The sequence below is a fragment of the Pelodiscus sinensis genome, chromosome 3 (genome assembly GCF_049634645.1).
Source record: "Pelodiscus sinensis isolate JC-2024 chromosome 3, ASM4963464v1, whole genome shotgun sequence".
NCBI classification, from domain to species: domain Eukaryota; kingdom Metazoa; phylum Chordata; order Testudines; family Trionychidae; genus Pelodiscus; species Pelodiscus sinensis.
Window position 1 is genome coordinate 91,005,877 of NC_134713.1, and position 17,030 is coordinate 91,022,906.

The following is a 17,030-nucleotide window of genomic DNA, read 5'->3' on the forward strand; positions in this document are numbered from 1 at the left end:
TGGTTTCAGGGTTGCATACTGGGAGAAAAGTTTTAAAGCATCTTTTAAATGATGTTGTTAATTTATCTTCAATAAGCAAATTAATACATTAGGAATTGAAGGTTCACTTAAAAACTAGTGAAAGCAAGAGTTCAGAAAAGCTCTGAATGTAATAAAAAACCACATCTGCTAATGAATGTTTTCATACACCCCTTGAAGTTTTATGCAATTCTTATCCATAAGATTAACCAATCCCCTTTGGAAGGGACTGATAATATACAATGGGGAGCCAGTCATATGAAATCTTGTATCAAGTATAAGGAGACCCCAGTGAAAGGATATGCCTCAGAGATATATCTTGCAATACAGATGAAGCAAAATTACTTGCTGAAAGCTGAAAAAGCTATACGTCACTCTTCACAATTTATGTAAATAGAGAAAATAATAAATGTTATGTCTTTTAAAAATATTTTGACTTGCTCTTTTGTATATGCATAGAATTCTCAACCACAGAGGTAGACAACAGAGAAAAGTACATATTTTACTTACATACATTAGTAGCTAACTAACATAGAACACTATAAGCGTACCTAATGTTTCTAATGAAGACGTTTCTTCTCCAAGTTATATATCTCCAGGGGTAATTGTAAAGAGGCAATACATTAAAAAAAATCTAATGGAAACCATTAATTATACATATAGTATAGATCTTAGGCACAATTTTATTGTTTTTCTACTTTAAAAAATAATAGAAAACTTCATTTCAGTTTAACATATGCAGTATGTACAAATATTTTCTCTGTTAAGAATTTTAGGGGGTAGAGGGAAAGACTGCAATGCACAAACTTCTGGAAGAAGAAAATCTCATTCTAAGCAGGACATACTGGTTTGTGCATCCCAAAATGGATTGGGGTGAAAGATTGGATATAGGGGAAAAAAGGGAATGAGATGAGGGACTCATTATTTGTATTAAGATCTTCTCACTAAGAAAAAGATTATGAAATTTTATGTGAGGCTAAGTTGAAAGTTTTGAAAAGTCAAGCATATTTTAATGCACAAGAGTATCTTGTAAATGAAATTAGCCTTTTGTATAGAATTTATTTTATAACTCCAAAAGATGGCGCTATTGCTTATTTTCTGGCTATGAAGCACACTAAGCAAATGAATTTTATTCAGAATAATATTTAAAAAAATAATGTCCTAAGGACTCACTAGATAATTTTATAGTGATGTAATTAAAAAAATACTTTATAGATTTACAAAAATGGAGCCAAATACATAAAAATATTTAAAATCATTCGCAACAAAAGCCAGATGATTTTTAACAAAGGACATATAAGGATCAAATCTAGTTTGCAATATGGAAGGTAAATAAGAGTCTGTGCATTTTAACTTTTCTATGTGCTCGTAAATACTTTTACAACTTTAAACTTAAAGCTATTTGGAAATGAATAACAAACAAATATAGACACTAGACCTTAAAATAACAACAATCCTTATTTTAATCCTATATAACTGAAGATTTAGTATAAAACCAGTATACCAGTAACTACTAAGAGGAAATAAGAATCTACTCAAATACGGAGCTTATATTTTATTCAGCTACTGGTCCTGATAACTCTTTCCCTAAAATGGTTCTGTGAAAGAATATTTTTGGATTATTCAGAATAGAAAAAACAGGAGGAGATAGGAAAATTTAATAGTCTTACCTTTTTTTGACAATGAATATGACAACCAGGAGGAGGAGGATGAATACCAGAATTCCAGCACTTATTCCTGCTATTTTCACCACTCGATCTGTCTGCTTGGCTGGGTCTGGAATCACCTCTGGTTCTTCTGTTGCAGCTGCTAAATGAATTAAAAAAAAGTTACTGAAAGCATATAATTACCACTGACAGGAAAATTATTATGAGCTAAAAGCTCTTTAAAGACAGTTTCTACATTCTGTTAATACAGTACACAAACACATGCACAAACACCTTGTGAACTTCTATAGATACATCACATGTGCTATATAGCATGTGTATAATGTATTCGCCTAAAGTACAAATGCATATATATAGTTTAAAACAAATATTACTACTAAAAGAACAGACAGCAAATGTGTTTTAATGCACTTCAACCTACACCCAACATCAGTATTATTACTTTCCTTACAATTCCTCCCCGCTCCCAGCTCAAATAGTGCCTAAAAATGAGTATTAGAGGAATGCTGCATGATTTGCGGCCTGGCCCACACCACTTCCTGTGGCTCCCCTTGGCTGCAAGCTGCGAATTGAAGCCAGTGGAAGCCGCGTGTCTTTGTGGCTTTGGAACTGGTAAATAAAACAGAAGCAGCCAGTTAGCTGGTTTTTCAGAGTGGATCAGCAGACCACTTTGAGAAACACTGGTCTAGAGCTTTCAGTCAGGGATCTAAGTGGTAAGACTTGAACACATATAACAAGGATCATCGGGGCAATGCTAAATAACTTACAGTTTTGGCATATAGTTCTGATGACGCACAACAGATGGACAAAGCAAATGGGGAAGTGGACAGGGATGAGTGAGAGGGTGCACAAACCTCACAATGGTAAAGGAAAGGGCTATGGAATGGCCATAAAACCTTGCCCAGATATCCCTGCTAGGCATGCTCACAGAGAGGAAGAGTTCAAAGGAGAGCAGCTCAGATCATTCAGGGCAGACAGAACAAGGGAGGCCCTATTTGGCTAGGCCCAAACCTCAATGACAAGCCACTATCGGCCTAACAGTCAGAACCTCTGTGTCCTAACATATCCCCTCATACATTTGGAGGTCGTCAACAACAAAAGGCAACTGAAAGAGGAAGACCTACTGGAGTATGGACAGAGAGGACTCCAGAAGGGACCAGAGGTGAACCAGTGGTACCAACAGAGGAACAGACACTGGAGAAGAAAGTGGCTCACGGAGCATGCACAGGGTCGCCTGATGCCCTTGGCAACACATTCTGAACTACTATTTATAGGGCTCAGGGTTGGAATCTGGTAGAGCAAGGAGGGTCTGGGTTCCCCTCCCCAGTCACTGACTCTCACTGTTGGGCAATGTGGGCAGTGACTCCTGCCTTGAGTGACACAATCCAGAGTAATATCACTATGAAGTGCTGCCAGAACCAGACTCAAAACTCCCCTCCCCCAAGAGGTTGTAATATGCTAATAAAATAATCATATTTATCATAAATAGAATAGCACTCTAACTGCTTAGCCATTATTAAGTGTTTTATGGGCACCATAACAAGGATGAATTTTATAGATGTACTTGACGAAAGATAATATGTGATTTAATGGCATTTAAAGGGGAACTGATCCTCTACGACACAGAGCATAAAGAAAGCACCAAAGTAGAAAATTTTACCAATGGGCACGGAAATCCCTAGCAGAGCGGATGGGGGAGGTAGAAGGTTCTAGATAATGTATTAGAGTCAGGACTAAAAAAAAAAGGTCATACTCTGAATTGTCTTAAATGTAAAGAGAAGTGTGGAGAGACGTACTCAGAACAATGAGCTAAGGAGATTAAAAACAATAGCTTTTTAAAAAAATCAATCAAATTGAAGTGGGATTAGATGGCCTGTGCCATGCATAGCTAGGAAGTTTTAGTAGTCAAGATACAAGATACAAAACTTTTAGCTAGGTGGACTGACAGCAAAGGACTTCCTGTGTAGCAAGAATGAGAGAAGTTTTAGCATGAATGTGATCATCAAAAGAGAGGACTGACGCAAAGATGACAGGTAAAATACAGGCTTGACTCACTGGAAGAATGTTTGCATTTTCCTGGTGACTTAGAAAGGAGGCAGAGGAGTGTGACTGGAGAGAAAGATGAAGAGCTCAGTTATATTAACCTTTACTATAGTAACCATACTACTTGAGTTTCATTAAAAGGTACCTCCTCATCAGCCTGCTATCTCATTTTCAAAAGCCATTGCACAAATTCAGCAATTAATTGTTTCTCAAGCAATCTGAATAGAAGATTGCTTCAGAAATTTACCTATCATTCTGGCTAAGGTGACACATATGACATATGTGAATGTGTTTTATTGGCTATATTCTATGAGAATTATCTTTGTAACTATTCAAAATAAACTGCTAAGGCCCAGATGGAAATCCATTGCATGTTCACACATGTTATTTTACATTAAAGAGTCTGAAGTAACAGTCAGTATTGCTTATTGTACACTTTAATAATAATAGGAAATAAGACTACAGTGGAATGGGACCCTATACAAGTTGGATCTCTCTTATTTGGCACCCTCGGGACCTGACTGATTTTATTTTGATGGCGCCAGACAATCATCAGAACAAAAATTAAACAGATTGCCAGACAACACAAAACAATTCCCTGAGGCTTTTCTAAATCACAATAATTCCCAATAACTGCCCAGGGGTTAGGAACAGTTGAATTAACACTGGTATTGCTCATAGGGCTGATTATTTACACAACTTTATACAAGGAAACAGTAAAAAACCTAAACCACAACTATTTATAAACTAACTTAGTAACTTTTTAGCCACTGTCACTTGACAAGCAATAAGGACAACTAAAAAATCAATTAGGATAGGGATGATGGCGGGGAGGCGGGGGTTATACCAGTTCTGGAGACAGCAGGAACACAAGTACCGGTCACATGCTCATAAACTATTTCAACTTGGAGTACGCTCAGTAAGACTCGAGAGCGGGGGGTGCAAGGTGTCTGGGTGATCAGGCCAGGCGTTCACTCGATGCGAATCCCCAGTGAGAGAGGGGCTGCCTGCCTGTTTTATTGCCTGTGAACTTATCACCCCATAGGTTGGTTTTTGCTGCAGTGGGTGGAGTAGCAGGCCTGAGCACAAATCAGCCCATTGGCTGATCTTTCACTGCAATGGGTGGAGCGAGTAAGGGAAGATTATTAATTTACATGCCCTTATATGGAAAACACTCCACCTCACAGACAGAGCCCCCTATACCAGCCTTAGAGGTATTACAGGCTATGGCTCCCTGCGACAGGCAGCCATTTCTGATTTTCTGTCTCGGACACCTATGTCTTCATGAGACCCATTAAAGCACCACCACAGAATCAATCTCAGTGACTCCCATTTAGACTGTAGTGATGAGATGCCCTAAATGATGGTAAGATCTTGACTGTCCGATGAAGGTGGCAAATTTCCCTTCTATAGACAATATCAGTGGAAAGATAATTTCCCTTGATCTTCTGATATATGCAGCCACTTTAAACTTCTTTTAAAAACTAATTTTTATTACATACTCAACAAAATCACCTCAAAATTCAACACCAATGTACATAATGGAACTCTATGTTGGATATGATAATTATGGAGAAATTGGACAGGGTCCAGAGAAGAGCTACAAGAATGATAAAAGGTCTAGAGGACATGACCTATGAAGGAAGGCTGAAAGAATTGAGTTTGTTTAGTTTAGAAAAGAAAAGACTGAGGGGGACATGATAGCCGTTTTCAGGTATCTAAAAGGGTGTCATGAGAAGGAGGGAGAAAACTTGTTCATCTTGGCCCCTGGGGATAGAACAAGAAGCAATGGGCTTAAACTGCAGCAAGGGAGGTTTAGGTTGGACATTAGGAAAAAGTTCCTAACTGTCAGGTTAATCAAACATTGAATAAATTGCCCAGGGAGGTTGTGGAATGTCCATCTCTGGAGATATTTAAGAGTAGGTTATATAAATGTCTATCAGGGATGGTCTAGACAGTATTTGGTCCTGCCATGAGGGCAGGGGACTGGACTCGATGACCTCTCGAGGTCCCTTCCAGTCCTAGTATTCTATGATCAATGGTAGGTATCACCGTGTATGAGCATCAGCTATAGCACATCTCTTATCTGTGTTCTCCTTCCTTCTGGAGCTCAATATTCACAAGCAACCTTCCACAATCAGAAAATGTATGAGTCTAAGCATAAAATCTACTCACCTACCCTTACTAAGGAGATGGTGTTGGGAAAAATAATAATGATGTTCTACTCCATCACCTAAACAGAGTTATCCAAGTAGAAAAGACAAATAGAATTTGAAAGGCTGTTTATAGGATACTATTACTGAACAGTCATCCTTCTAAAAGCCACTTTTAAATCCAGATTATTATGTACAAGCTTGAATCTATAACCTCTTAACCTGGTGTTTTTCCTCTAACACTCATAACATTTTATGCTTGGTTGTCCTTCTCTGTGATGGGGGATATATACTATGACTTGTGTATGATGCTGCTGTTTATGTTATGCCTTGTTCGCATGTTAGTTTTTGGTTTGCATATGTTTTTGAGTATTCACCATGTTATGCAGTAGTAGTGTAACTATGTACCATGAGTAAGTCCAGAGGCATTTGGTCAAGAAAAACTGTTTTGCACTATGATTTTATGGTTCTACTATAAAACTGGTAATTAAAATGAAAAGATGACTGAATAGGTTTAAAAGCCAAAATTAAGGTAAGATTATATAGAATGGGTATTCCATATAACTCAGGTAATGAGTCAATCTATTATGGGGAGATGTTCTGTGAGAAATACAAACAAGTTTTTCTTAGAAGTAGGGACGTTAAATTTAGTTTAATCAACTAATCAAATAGTCAATGGAATTTCCATCGACTAGTCAATTAGTCGATAAGTGGGGAACCTGCAATGGAGTTGGCTCCTGGTCCCAGGTGCTAACCCCACTGCTGTTCTGCCTTTTAAATGCATTAAAAGCCAGCAGCCAGGTCTCCCCCACTGCACACCAGCCTTTTAAATGTATTAACAGACAGCTGGGTACCCCCACTGCACACCTGCTGGCTCATAATACATTTCAAAAGGTTGTGCTTCTGCTTTTTAAATGTGTTAAGAGCTGATTCCTGGCTCACTCTTGGTCCCCAGTACTCCACTGTCTCCTGCAGAGATGGACTGGAGGGGAACTGGCTTTTAAGCTGCCTCCCTCCAGCACAGGCTTCTGTTCCCGACCTTGTGGCAAGGAGTGGGAAGTGACTAGTTGACTATCCAACAAGCTTATGCTTATCAGATAGTTGACTAGTCGCTTACATCCCTACTTATAAGCAGCTCTTTTTCTGAGTGCCTTGTTCTCTGTTTTAATTATCTGACCAGAAAGACCATTCTGCTTTTTATTCTCTGGTTGCCATCATTTCAGAGCGATCTCTCTCTCTCTCTCTCTCTCTCACACACACACGTCAGGATTTGGTTGTGCCAGACAACTGGACGCCCCAGGAAAAGGACTGTTTTCCATAACATGCAAAGGGAGGGATGCTATTCGGAGGAGCATGAAATGAGGTAGGGGGGACAGGCCCTCAGGTGAGAGCTATCCTGTGGAGTGTACACTGTGTGGGTAGCAGTACCACCAAGTCAGTGGCCAGCAGGACTGGGGCTTTGCCATCTTGTCTGTCAGAACACTGAGTAAGTAGTCCTCCTACTCCAAACCCCTTTCCCCTTCCTGGCCCTTGGCTGCAGCACAGCGGGGGGGGGGGGGGGGGGGGGGAAGTAGAGAAAGAGAGAGGGAGAGAGAAGAAAAAAGTCCCCCGGCAGCTGGGGAAGCTAGAAAGAGGAAAAAAAGGCCTCTGGCACTTGGGGACGGGCCTGGCCCTTGGGCAAGGCGAGTGAAGCGGTTGCCTTGGGTCCCACGCATTCAGGGCCCTGCACTGCCCAGCTCCCAGCCCCGCCCACCCAGCCGCTCACTCGCTACCCTGACTGTAAGCCACATGGACGTGCAGCTCAGCCACACTGCCTTGGGCCCCGTAAACTCTTTGGCTGGGCCTGGTAGTGGTGGTGGCTAGGGAGAGAACAAAAGGCTATATCTGACCCTCACATTCTCCCCCCCTCTTCCCACAGTCTTATCTCCCCCCACCAAAGCTCTGCCTTCTGTCTTGCCCTCTCTATACCAGTGTTTCCCAATTGGTGCTCCGGGGAACCCTGGGGTTCCGCGAAGCAAAACTAGGGGTTCCGCGAGGAGCCAGCACTCCCTCACCCCCTCTGAAAGAGAGAGAGAGCTGGCTAGCCATGAAAGGTATGGGCAGCGAGTTGTATGGGCCTGTGGTGCCCATGCTCCACCAATATTTGGAGCTGGAGCAGGCCCCGGCCTTCCCCCTCTCTCCTGCCCCTCTGCACAAGCCCCTTCCTCTCCCAGCCCTTCCCCTTCCTCTACTTTCCACTTTGCGGGGCTGAAGTCTGCGCTCCGTCCCCGGACTCTGAACCCGAACTCAGCCACACGGAGCAATGCAGCACCCAGCAGTTTTAAAATCCCGGGCCATGACATTACGTCACGCCTGGGCATCTCCCTGCCTACCGCGTTGAGCACGCCGCACAGGACAGCAGCAGCCAGCAAGGGTGAGCTCAGTGAAGGTTGTGCACGGCAGGGACGGGACAGGGACAGGGTCGGGGGAGAGACGCTCTGGGGCCAGGGTGGGAGGACGCGCGGGGGAGGCCGGGGCCTTCTCCAGCTCCAAATATTGGTGGAGCATGGGCACCACGAGCCCATACAACTCGCTGTCCATACCTCTCCTGGCTAGCCAGCTCTCTCTCTCTCTCTCTTTCAGAGGGGGCGGGGGAGTGCCGGTTCCTCGCGGAACCCCTAGTTTTGCTTTGCGGAGCCCCAGGGTTCCCCGGAGCACCAACTGGGAAACACTGCCATAGGCAATTTATTTCAGTGAAAACACTGAAGTCACCTCTTCTCCCAAAAGGCATATGAACAGAGAATTAAGTGTTCCTTTCTGTTTGGGACTAAACAGAGATTAGTTTGGGAATGTCCCCAAAACAATGGCAATTTCCTGTTTTTGAAGTTGTCAGTCTGAATGTAATTTCAGCAAACTGCCAGTTATTTGAAGAGTGAGCCTTCAAGTATTGAGAACTACTAAGAGGCAAAGTGCTCAGATCATGACATATGTGTACATTAAATAACAGTAGACTAAGAATAAGATTGTGGAGACAAATTCCAGCAGCTATTTGTGCATTTGCGTTTGTAAATAGGTATTAAATGAATAGATTGGCACCTTTACCTGCATCCTTTTACTGGTCTGCAACCAAATGCTGCTGTGTGTGTATGAAATCTGTAGGCATGTTTAGTTTCAAAATGACAAGAGTAATGTGGAGTGAGCATAAAGGAGATTCTTAATGTAGGTGTTGAGCACACAGATGCTGTTTCTGAAGATCACAGACTAAGGAAGACAATTTGTGCATCCAGACTTTTACCAGACAGAGTTCGCCTAGGACTTGGCCTGGGTTAAGCAATAACAAAAGGAACGTCTGTCTACAAACAATGACGTTTAAGTAGTGCTAAAAGCCTGTCCTGAACACAAACAAGGAAACTAAGAGTTATGGCTGACAACGAATATTGACAATGGTATTTTTTTTTCTGCTCAGTGACAGTACATGGGGGCATAAGTTAGAGGGACAATGTCAGCTTCCAATCAAATTCAGATTCTGTTTCTGAAAGCAAAGTTTGATAGTAGTAAAAAAGGAAGTAATATTAAGATGATCACCAACAATGTAAATGAATAGGTCTCAAAAAAGAAATAATTAAAAGGCTACTGTATAATATATAAGTATGCATTTTTGAAGCAGCCACACTGTCATCTTCCAAGTTGAACTGTGGACTCGCCTGCAATGTTTCATCTTGGGCTTCTCAAAAAAGCAAGGTACTAGATATAATGGTCCTTGGAAAGCATTATGAGCTATCAGGCCTCAAGCTTCTACAACTCATCAGTTGGCACGTCAGTGACCCTGCAGACTGTTATAGTCAGCCAGGTCATTGCTAATGTTGCCTTTACATAGTAGGGCCACATACTCAAATTATTATGACATTTCTGATGAAAAAAGTACGATAGGTGCACTAAATCCTTTGCAAATAAAGGCATGCTTTTAACCTTTCAGAAAAGGAATCTGGGCAATTAGAGCACATTTTGAAATAATCACCTGTCAGACTGTGATTTGAAAAACAAAGCTGTTTAACTCTAGAAACAGCAATCTTAAAAATTCACTTGTAAATAAAAAGGGAGTAATAATTACAATTCAGCCTCATGAGTTTATAAAAATAATATTGTGCAAAAAAAAAAATCCCTAGGCATTATCAATGCCTTATAACAACACTTAGTAGCACCAAAATTAACACTGGCAGTTGATATTCAACCCTCTGAAAACTGGTGATGACACATGCTTTGTTACAAAAGCAACATTTTGTATATGGCATACACAACAGAAATTGTTTAAACATAATTTCCAGAAGGAAATGATGTATTATGCTATATAAAATGTTTAATTGTTTTACCACAGAAATACCACCTTTTAATCATCTCTATTGCTCATATGAAGACACAAACTTTACACAAAAAATAACTTATTACTGTCCAAGGCATGCATCTCCAATTTTCCAGAAAGCAACATTCACTGGATAACTTTGGCCACAGTCAGAAGATAGGCTATTGGGCTAACTGGACCTTTGATCTGACCCAGTATGGCTGTTCTTCTGTTTTGCTGTAATGTCAACCAAATTAAAAACCTATAAATATCACAAGAATCTACTGGAAGAAAGAAATACCTTGGGCTCGGTGCTCCAAAGCTGCTATAGAGCTCTGTAATTTCATTGAAGAAAACACAAATCACTCACCTCTCCCTCTGCCAGACAGCAAAGTTACAACCCACAGAACTTGTTTGCAATGCAAACTCCTTTGTAAATCCAGACTGCCTCCTCTCAACCCCAGAACACAGCAATGAACATGATGAGGAATTATTTTATTTGTAACAAAAGATTGCCCGCATCTGGGATGGACCCAGAAGACAGAACAACAAGTAAAGAGGAGGAGAAATAAAAGGCTTCCCATTCCAATAATTTGTAGTATTCAGCAAGTCATTACTATGGAACCACAGACCACAATCAGGGCCACTATATGAAACTTTGACTCCTGAGTTGCCGAGATGATTTGCGAGTAGAAAATACCTAGGACATCTTAATGAGAGAGATTTCAGCCAACCTGCCCTTCCAGAAGGGAAATCCTAAAATAAGTAATTACAAGAAAAATCCAAAAGGCAACACTGCTTAGGGTTAGAGATCATGCAGCTTACCATATACAAACCCACAAACATAAAAACAGTATGGAGATGCATACTGAATTAGATCAATGGCCCAGATAGCCCAGTTTCCTGTCTACCAAAAATGGCCAGTAATGAAGATTCAGGAGGAGCATACAAAGCAATTTTGGAGTGATCCAACCCTGTCTTCTACTCCAGTCTTCTAATTAGGGTCAATCTGAGCATGGGTTTACAGCCCCAACCATCTTGGCTAATAGCCATTGAGGGACCTATCTTCCATGAATTTATCTTATTATTTTTTGAAGCTACTTATACTTTTGACCATCACAACATTCCTCAGGTTAGTTGTACATTGTGAGAAGATGTATTTCCTCTTGTTTGTATTAAACCTGCTGCCTCTGAATTTCATGAGGTAATCATGGTTTATCCACTGTGGAAAAGGGTAAACAACACTTGTATTGTTTTGTCCATCCACACCATTCATGATTTTATACTCTAGAGATGTAAGCAACTAGTGACTCGACTAGTCGCTTCTCCCCCGCCTTGCTGCCTCTATCACAGAGAAGCAGCAAGAGGAAGAGAGCAGCATCTGGTGCCGAGGGTAACTGGCTTAAAAGCCAGTTTTCTCCAGCACCATCCCATGGGGGGAACTAGTGGGGGTTCCGCCTTTGAAATGCATAATAGTCTAGGAGGGCTCTTGTACATTTCAAAAGGAAAATGCTGCTAGGAGCATGGGGCCAGCCGGGGACTGCTTGAGTCCCCGGCTGGCCCTGTGCTCCCCGCAGTGTTTTCAGCTTTGAAATGTAGCAAGAGCTGGCAAAGGCAGAGGTGTCCTTATTGACTAATCGAATAGTCAATACAAATTACATTAACTATTTGATTAGTTAATTAATCTAAATTTGACATCCTTAATATATTCTATCACATCCCTCCCCCCCCAAACAACTCTTTTCTAAGTTGAACAGTCCCAGTCTTTTTACAGTAGTCTTTCCTTGTATGGGTGTTGTTCCATATCCTTGATTGTCATGGTTGATGTTTTCTGAATCTTTTCCAATGCCAATATATCCTTTATGAGATGGGGTAACCAGAACTGAACACAGTATTCAAGATGTGGGTACATCATGGATTTATATAGCGGCATGATATTTTTGGTGTTTTCTATTAGTTTCCTAACAAGTCCTAACATTCTGTTAGCCATTCTGACCACTACTGTGCATTGAGCTGAAGTTTTCAGATTTCTATTCATGATGACTCTTGAGCTGTAAGGGCATGTTTACACTAAGCAGAAGATTGACACTGCCACAGTTGATCGTCTGGGTTTCGATTTAGCGGATGTAGTACAGACCCACTAGATGGAATTCAAAGGACACCCTCATCAGTGCTGGCACACCTGCTCCTCACGAGGAGTAATAGAAGCTGATGGGATCATTTTCTCTATGAAACAACATAGGCTGTGACTTGAACTCAGGTCACTTGGAAAGCATTCAGATACTATAGTGATGAAGACCAGAAAAGAGTATGAGGATTTGTCTACATTTGAAATGCTGCAATGGCACAGCTGCAACACTGCATAACCTACCTACACTGAGAAGGACTCATGTCACTTCAGGTAATACACCTTTAAATGAAGTGATAGCTAGATTTACAGAAGAATTCTTCTGTTCACGTCACATTATCTATGCTGAGCATTAGATTGGCTTAACTGTGCTACTCAGAGGTATGCATTTTTCACATGCCTGAAAGATGTAGCTAAAATGACCTCATTTTCTAGGGTGTGCCTAAACTACACCCCTCTGCCAACAGAGAGATGTAGATTAGGCACATCACTATTGCAAATGAAGAGGGGATTTAAATATCCCATGCTTCATTTGAATAGAAATGGCCAACGCTTTTTGACGAGGCGGCACTTTGCTGGCAAAAAGTGGCAGTCTAGACGGGGATCAGTCGACAAGGAAAGCCTTTTCCGATCGATCCCTTATGCCTCATGCAACAAGATTTACAGAATCAGTCGGAGAAGGCTTTCCTTGTCGACTAATCCCCTTCTAGACTGCTGCTTTTTCCAGCAAAGTGCCGCATCGACAAAAAGCGTCGGCCATTTCTATTCAAATGAAGTGCGGGATATTTAAATCCCCGCTTCATTTGCAATAGTGACGTGCCTAATCTACATCCCTCTGTCAGCAGAGGGGTGTAGTTTAGACATACCCCTAGTGTAAACCTAAGTGACTATAATTGGGAGGAACTTTAAGATACAGTTAACAGAAGGCAAAACATGAATTAGTTTTTACTTCACAAAGGTATGCTATAACACCAGACAATGAGGACTGTACTATGCCTTGTGTTGTACAGGATGCAAAGGTAACAGTTTGCGAATGGATCTGTGCTCCCTTTGGCCGCTAGTACTCAGAGCAGTGGAACGTTTAGCTGCTCTTGTCTGGAGGATGAAACTGGCTGTCCTGTTCTGAAAGGATGGTGGTCTGCTATTTTCTCATACAGCCTCCCAGAGGAGAAAAACAACCACATCAGAAGAGGAAAGTATATATTTAACAAAAACTTGATACCCATAACATAGCCCAAAAAAATGAAGCTAACTACAACCTATGAATATTGTATTATGATGCGTATTGGGTCCCTGACAAAGCAGATTATTCAAATGGCTTTTATGCTTTTAAATCTGGGTTTAGGGATTCCACCAGTTGTGATCTGATTAAAACATCAGTGTTTGGTAGAGAAAAGTCACTAAACTGAAGGAATGCAAAGATCCGTCACTTATCTGGTGGCAAAAAAAAAATTTATATTATAGTGAATCAAGAAACTGACCTCTGCAAAAACTTGAACATGTGTTCTTAAAAGAATTAAAATTGAGAACAAAATGTACTCAAAATTCAGGGCTATACATCCTTTTTTTTTAAAGTATAAGTCCCAAGTCATTTGCTCCTCATTTATCATGCAACTTAACAACTGAAAACACATGGAGACAATCTGCAATGTGAGTCTTCATTATGAGCAGGTATCACTGATATGCTCAGTGAAAAGAGCCAAATATGAATTTTCTCTTCTCTTTAAAGTGAAAGGAATACACACAGAAAACTTGACACTGTTACTTCAATCAATGAAACAATACCACTGACTTTAGCTTAGTTAATCAACAATGCAGTCAACAATCCATCTACCACATATAGCACAACAAATCAGATTCCTTTTTCTTGAAAGATATGGACAAAATTTTCAAACTTGGATGCCTAAAGATTTGAGATATTCATGTTTTCAGATATGAAGTTCTGAGCACTCATAGCACCTGTTACTTCAGCACCTCTGAAAATCAGGTGCCAAGCTTAAAACATCTAAAACAGAAAATACTGTCCCTGCTAATATCTACAGCCTCCACAATGCAATTATATCTGATCATTACGAGTAAGAAAAATGATTCTCTCTTTTCTCTGACCACTAAATACTGAGGAGTCATAGTTTTTAAAAGACAAATTAGGGTAAATGTACAGCAACCACAGCCATCACTTTTGTTTCAATAGAATGTCTGAAGTAACAGGATTAGAATTTCATTTTATGAATCTGCATGCATACATCAAATAGTTAAGAAAACAAAGGACAAATGAATATGAACAACAGATATCTTTACCTACTGCTAACTCACCATATATTAATTTAAAAGGAATGACTGGGAAAATAAGTTATCTATATTAAACCTCAGTTTAATAAAATTCAGATTCATTAAAAATGCTATCTGGTTCCTGCAGCACAAATAAATTTCTTCAAAATTAGAAAAACATGCAAATACAAACAACCTTCTTAGATGTAAGAACCATCTCATAGTTTATTGATACACTGATGGCTAGAATGCATGGGAGGAAAACAAACAAAATGTAAATCTTCACCTTTTATGCTAAAATTACTTAAAACATTAATAATGTGTTTTTACAGTACAATGAATACAATACATAAAGGACAGGGTATAAAATTTCATTCTCTATTAATTCACCAAGCATTTAAGAAACAATCATTCTATTATCTCATACCTCTTCTGTAGACAGAACACATGTTTAATTTAAAAAAAAATGGTAATGAGGTGGGAGATGGAAATTGATCTATAAGCCCTTCACTTTTAAAAAATTAGGTAGACATTTTACCTTGAGTGTCAGGGAAAAGTAAATTTGGAGTTATGTGGTGGCAAAATTACATGAAAAGATTCCCCCAAAATATTTTATCAGGGTCATTCCCATTTGACATTCCCTGTTAAAAATAATTACACTTATCACCATAACACATAAAATGACCTAATACAAATTCCATCAGTCTCATTGTCCCAAAGCACATGTAAAGGTATCTTTAGAGTCGTCGTCCCCCAACCCTGGCCGTCTCCTACTGCAGTATGTAATAGGTTTACGTTAGATTACACTGTTACAAGTCTTCTCCATCAGTGCCAAAAGATACCTACAATCTAGTAGAAACAAAATACAGGACTATGTAGCACTTTAAAGTCTTTAAAGTGCTACATAGTCCTGTATTTTGTTTCAGCTACACCAGACTAACACGGCTACATTTCTACTACCATGTAGTATGTGTGTCTTTCACATATCCTTCTTCCATGAACCTACTCAGATCTCACACATTAGTTAAACTGTGAGAATTGATGAACTGAAAAATCATTCTGAGTTCAGCCTGCAGGCATTAAAAAAAAAATCTCACTATGCACCTATCTGCCTCTTTAGGTGCCTAAATACCATTAAAAATCTGGCCCTGAGTGCTTAGCTACAATTCATTTGACTAGATTGCTAGAAGATGCTGTTGCAGCCATTGCTGGGCTAAAAAGCATGCTTTTACTTCTACCTCCTGTCCTGCTTTTATTGATACCTGCCTACGCTACACCCCTTGCAAATATGGAAGGGACTTTAAGAGGTCTATTCCCCATGTGCTGAGGCAAGAGTAAATATACTTAAGGTAGCAAAGAGTGGCCAGAAAGAGGCACAGAGAAGGCAAGAAAAGGAGACAATGGCAGATTCTAATATACACATGTTGAGGTTCCAATAATGGGGGAATGGGATGAAAATGCACACCTCAGAGACCAAAATGTGCACACATGTTTTGGGGAGATTACATCTTTTTCCAGCATCCACTGAAGTCCCCTTGTTTCTGCTACCACATGATCCTCACCTCATTTTTTTTCTTTGGAGCTCAAAGCAAGGGAGAGAAAGAGAAAGCACACTTTACAGTGACAGACAGTAGTGATTTAGCATCAAGGAGAGGACAATGTTTGGGTTTAAAGAGGAGATGGGATGGGACTTAAAGAAGCAAGAGAAACTATGGAAGAAGGGGAAAATATCAAGGAAATAAAAAGTCTCTGAAAGAGAGACAGAACAGTATTAGCGAAAAAGATAAATATTAGACAAAGAAAAACTGCAGGAGAAAATGTGAAGTAGAGAAAAGGCATGAACAAAAAACACCACCATCCTGACATAATAAATATATCATTAAAAACCTAACATAGTGAAAAATCAATAATATAATCATAGCTTCACTGTAAATGTAAGCTTGGGCAGATACTGTTTCGACAAATGTCATCATAAGAGATGGATGTTTTGGAAAGTTATGAACATGCAAAATAGTGAGCTATAATGGAAACTTCTCTGACACCCTATCAACTTGACCCATTATAGAATCATCTGCACACCTTTTACAGTCAGTTGGGTTTTTTAAAACCCCTAAGAACCTAATAAAGCAAGAACTTTTTGATTAACATGAAGCTATGGACATTGCTGTATATATTATATCTGGACCCAGCAAAGGAGGAGAAAGACAGATGGAAAAAGATCATAGAAAATAGCTGTCTGCTGTGGAGACTTTTACTCTGACAGCAAATCTACAAGCAACTGAAAATGAGGCTTTACACTCAGGAGCGGAGACAGCTCAATCACTTAAAGCATGGGTTCCCAAACTGGGGGACATGCCCCCCGGGGATGTGTGATGAAATTCCAGGAGGTCACGAGGCAACCCAGCCACACACCACGTCAATGCCACCCCAAGTTT

General features: G+C 40.2%; 1 protein-coding gene across 7 annotated transcripts in view; it reads right to left on the bottom strand.

Moving 5' to 3' along the window:
* Nucleotides 1-17,030, bottom strand: part of PTPRK (protein tyrosine phosphatase receptor type K) — a 584,676-nt gene that overhangs the window by 39,765 nt on the left and 527,881 nt on the right. For 5 of the 7 annotated variants that reach the window (XM_075924131.1, XM_075924134.1, XM_075924133.1 and 2 more), the window contains exon 14: nucleotides 1,689-1,827. In XM_075924131.1, coding sequence (XP_075780246.1) covers nucleotides 1,689-1,827 — 139 coding nt within the window. The remainder of the gene's footprint in view (nucleotides 1-1,688; nucleotides 1,828-17,030) is intronic. The other 2 variants (XM_075924132.1, XM_075924137.1) reach the window with 1 other exon arrangement.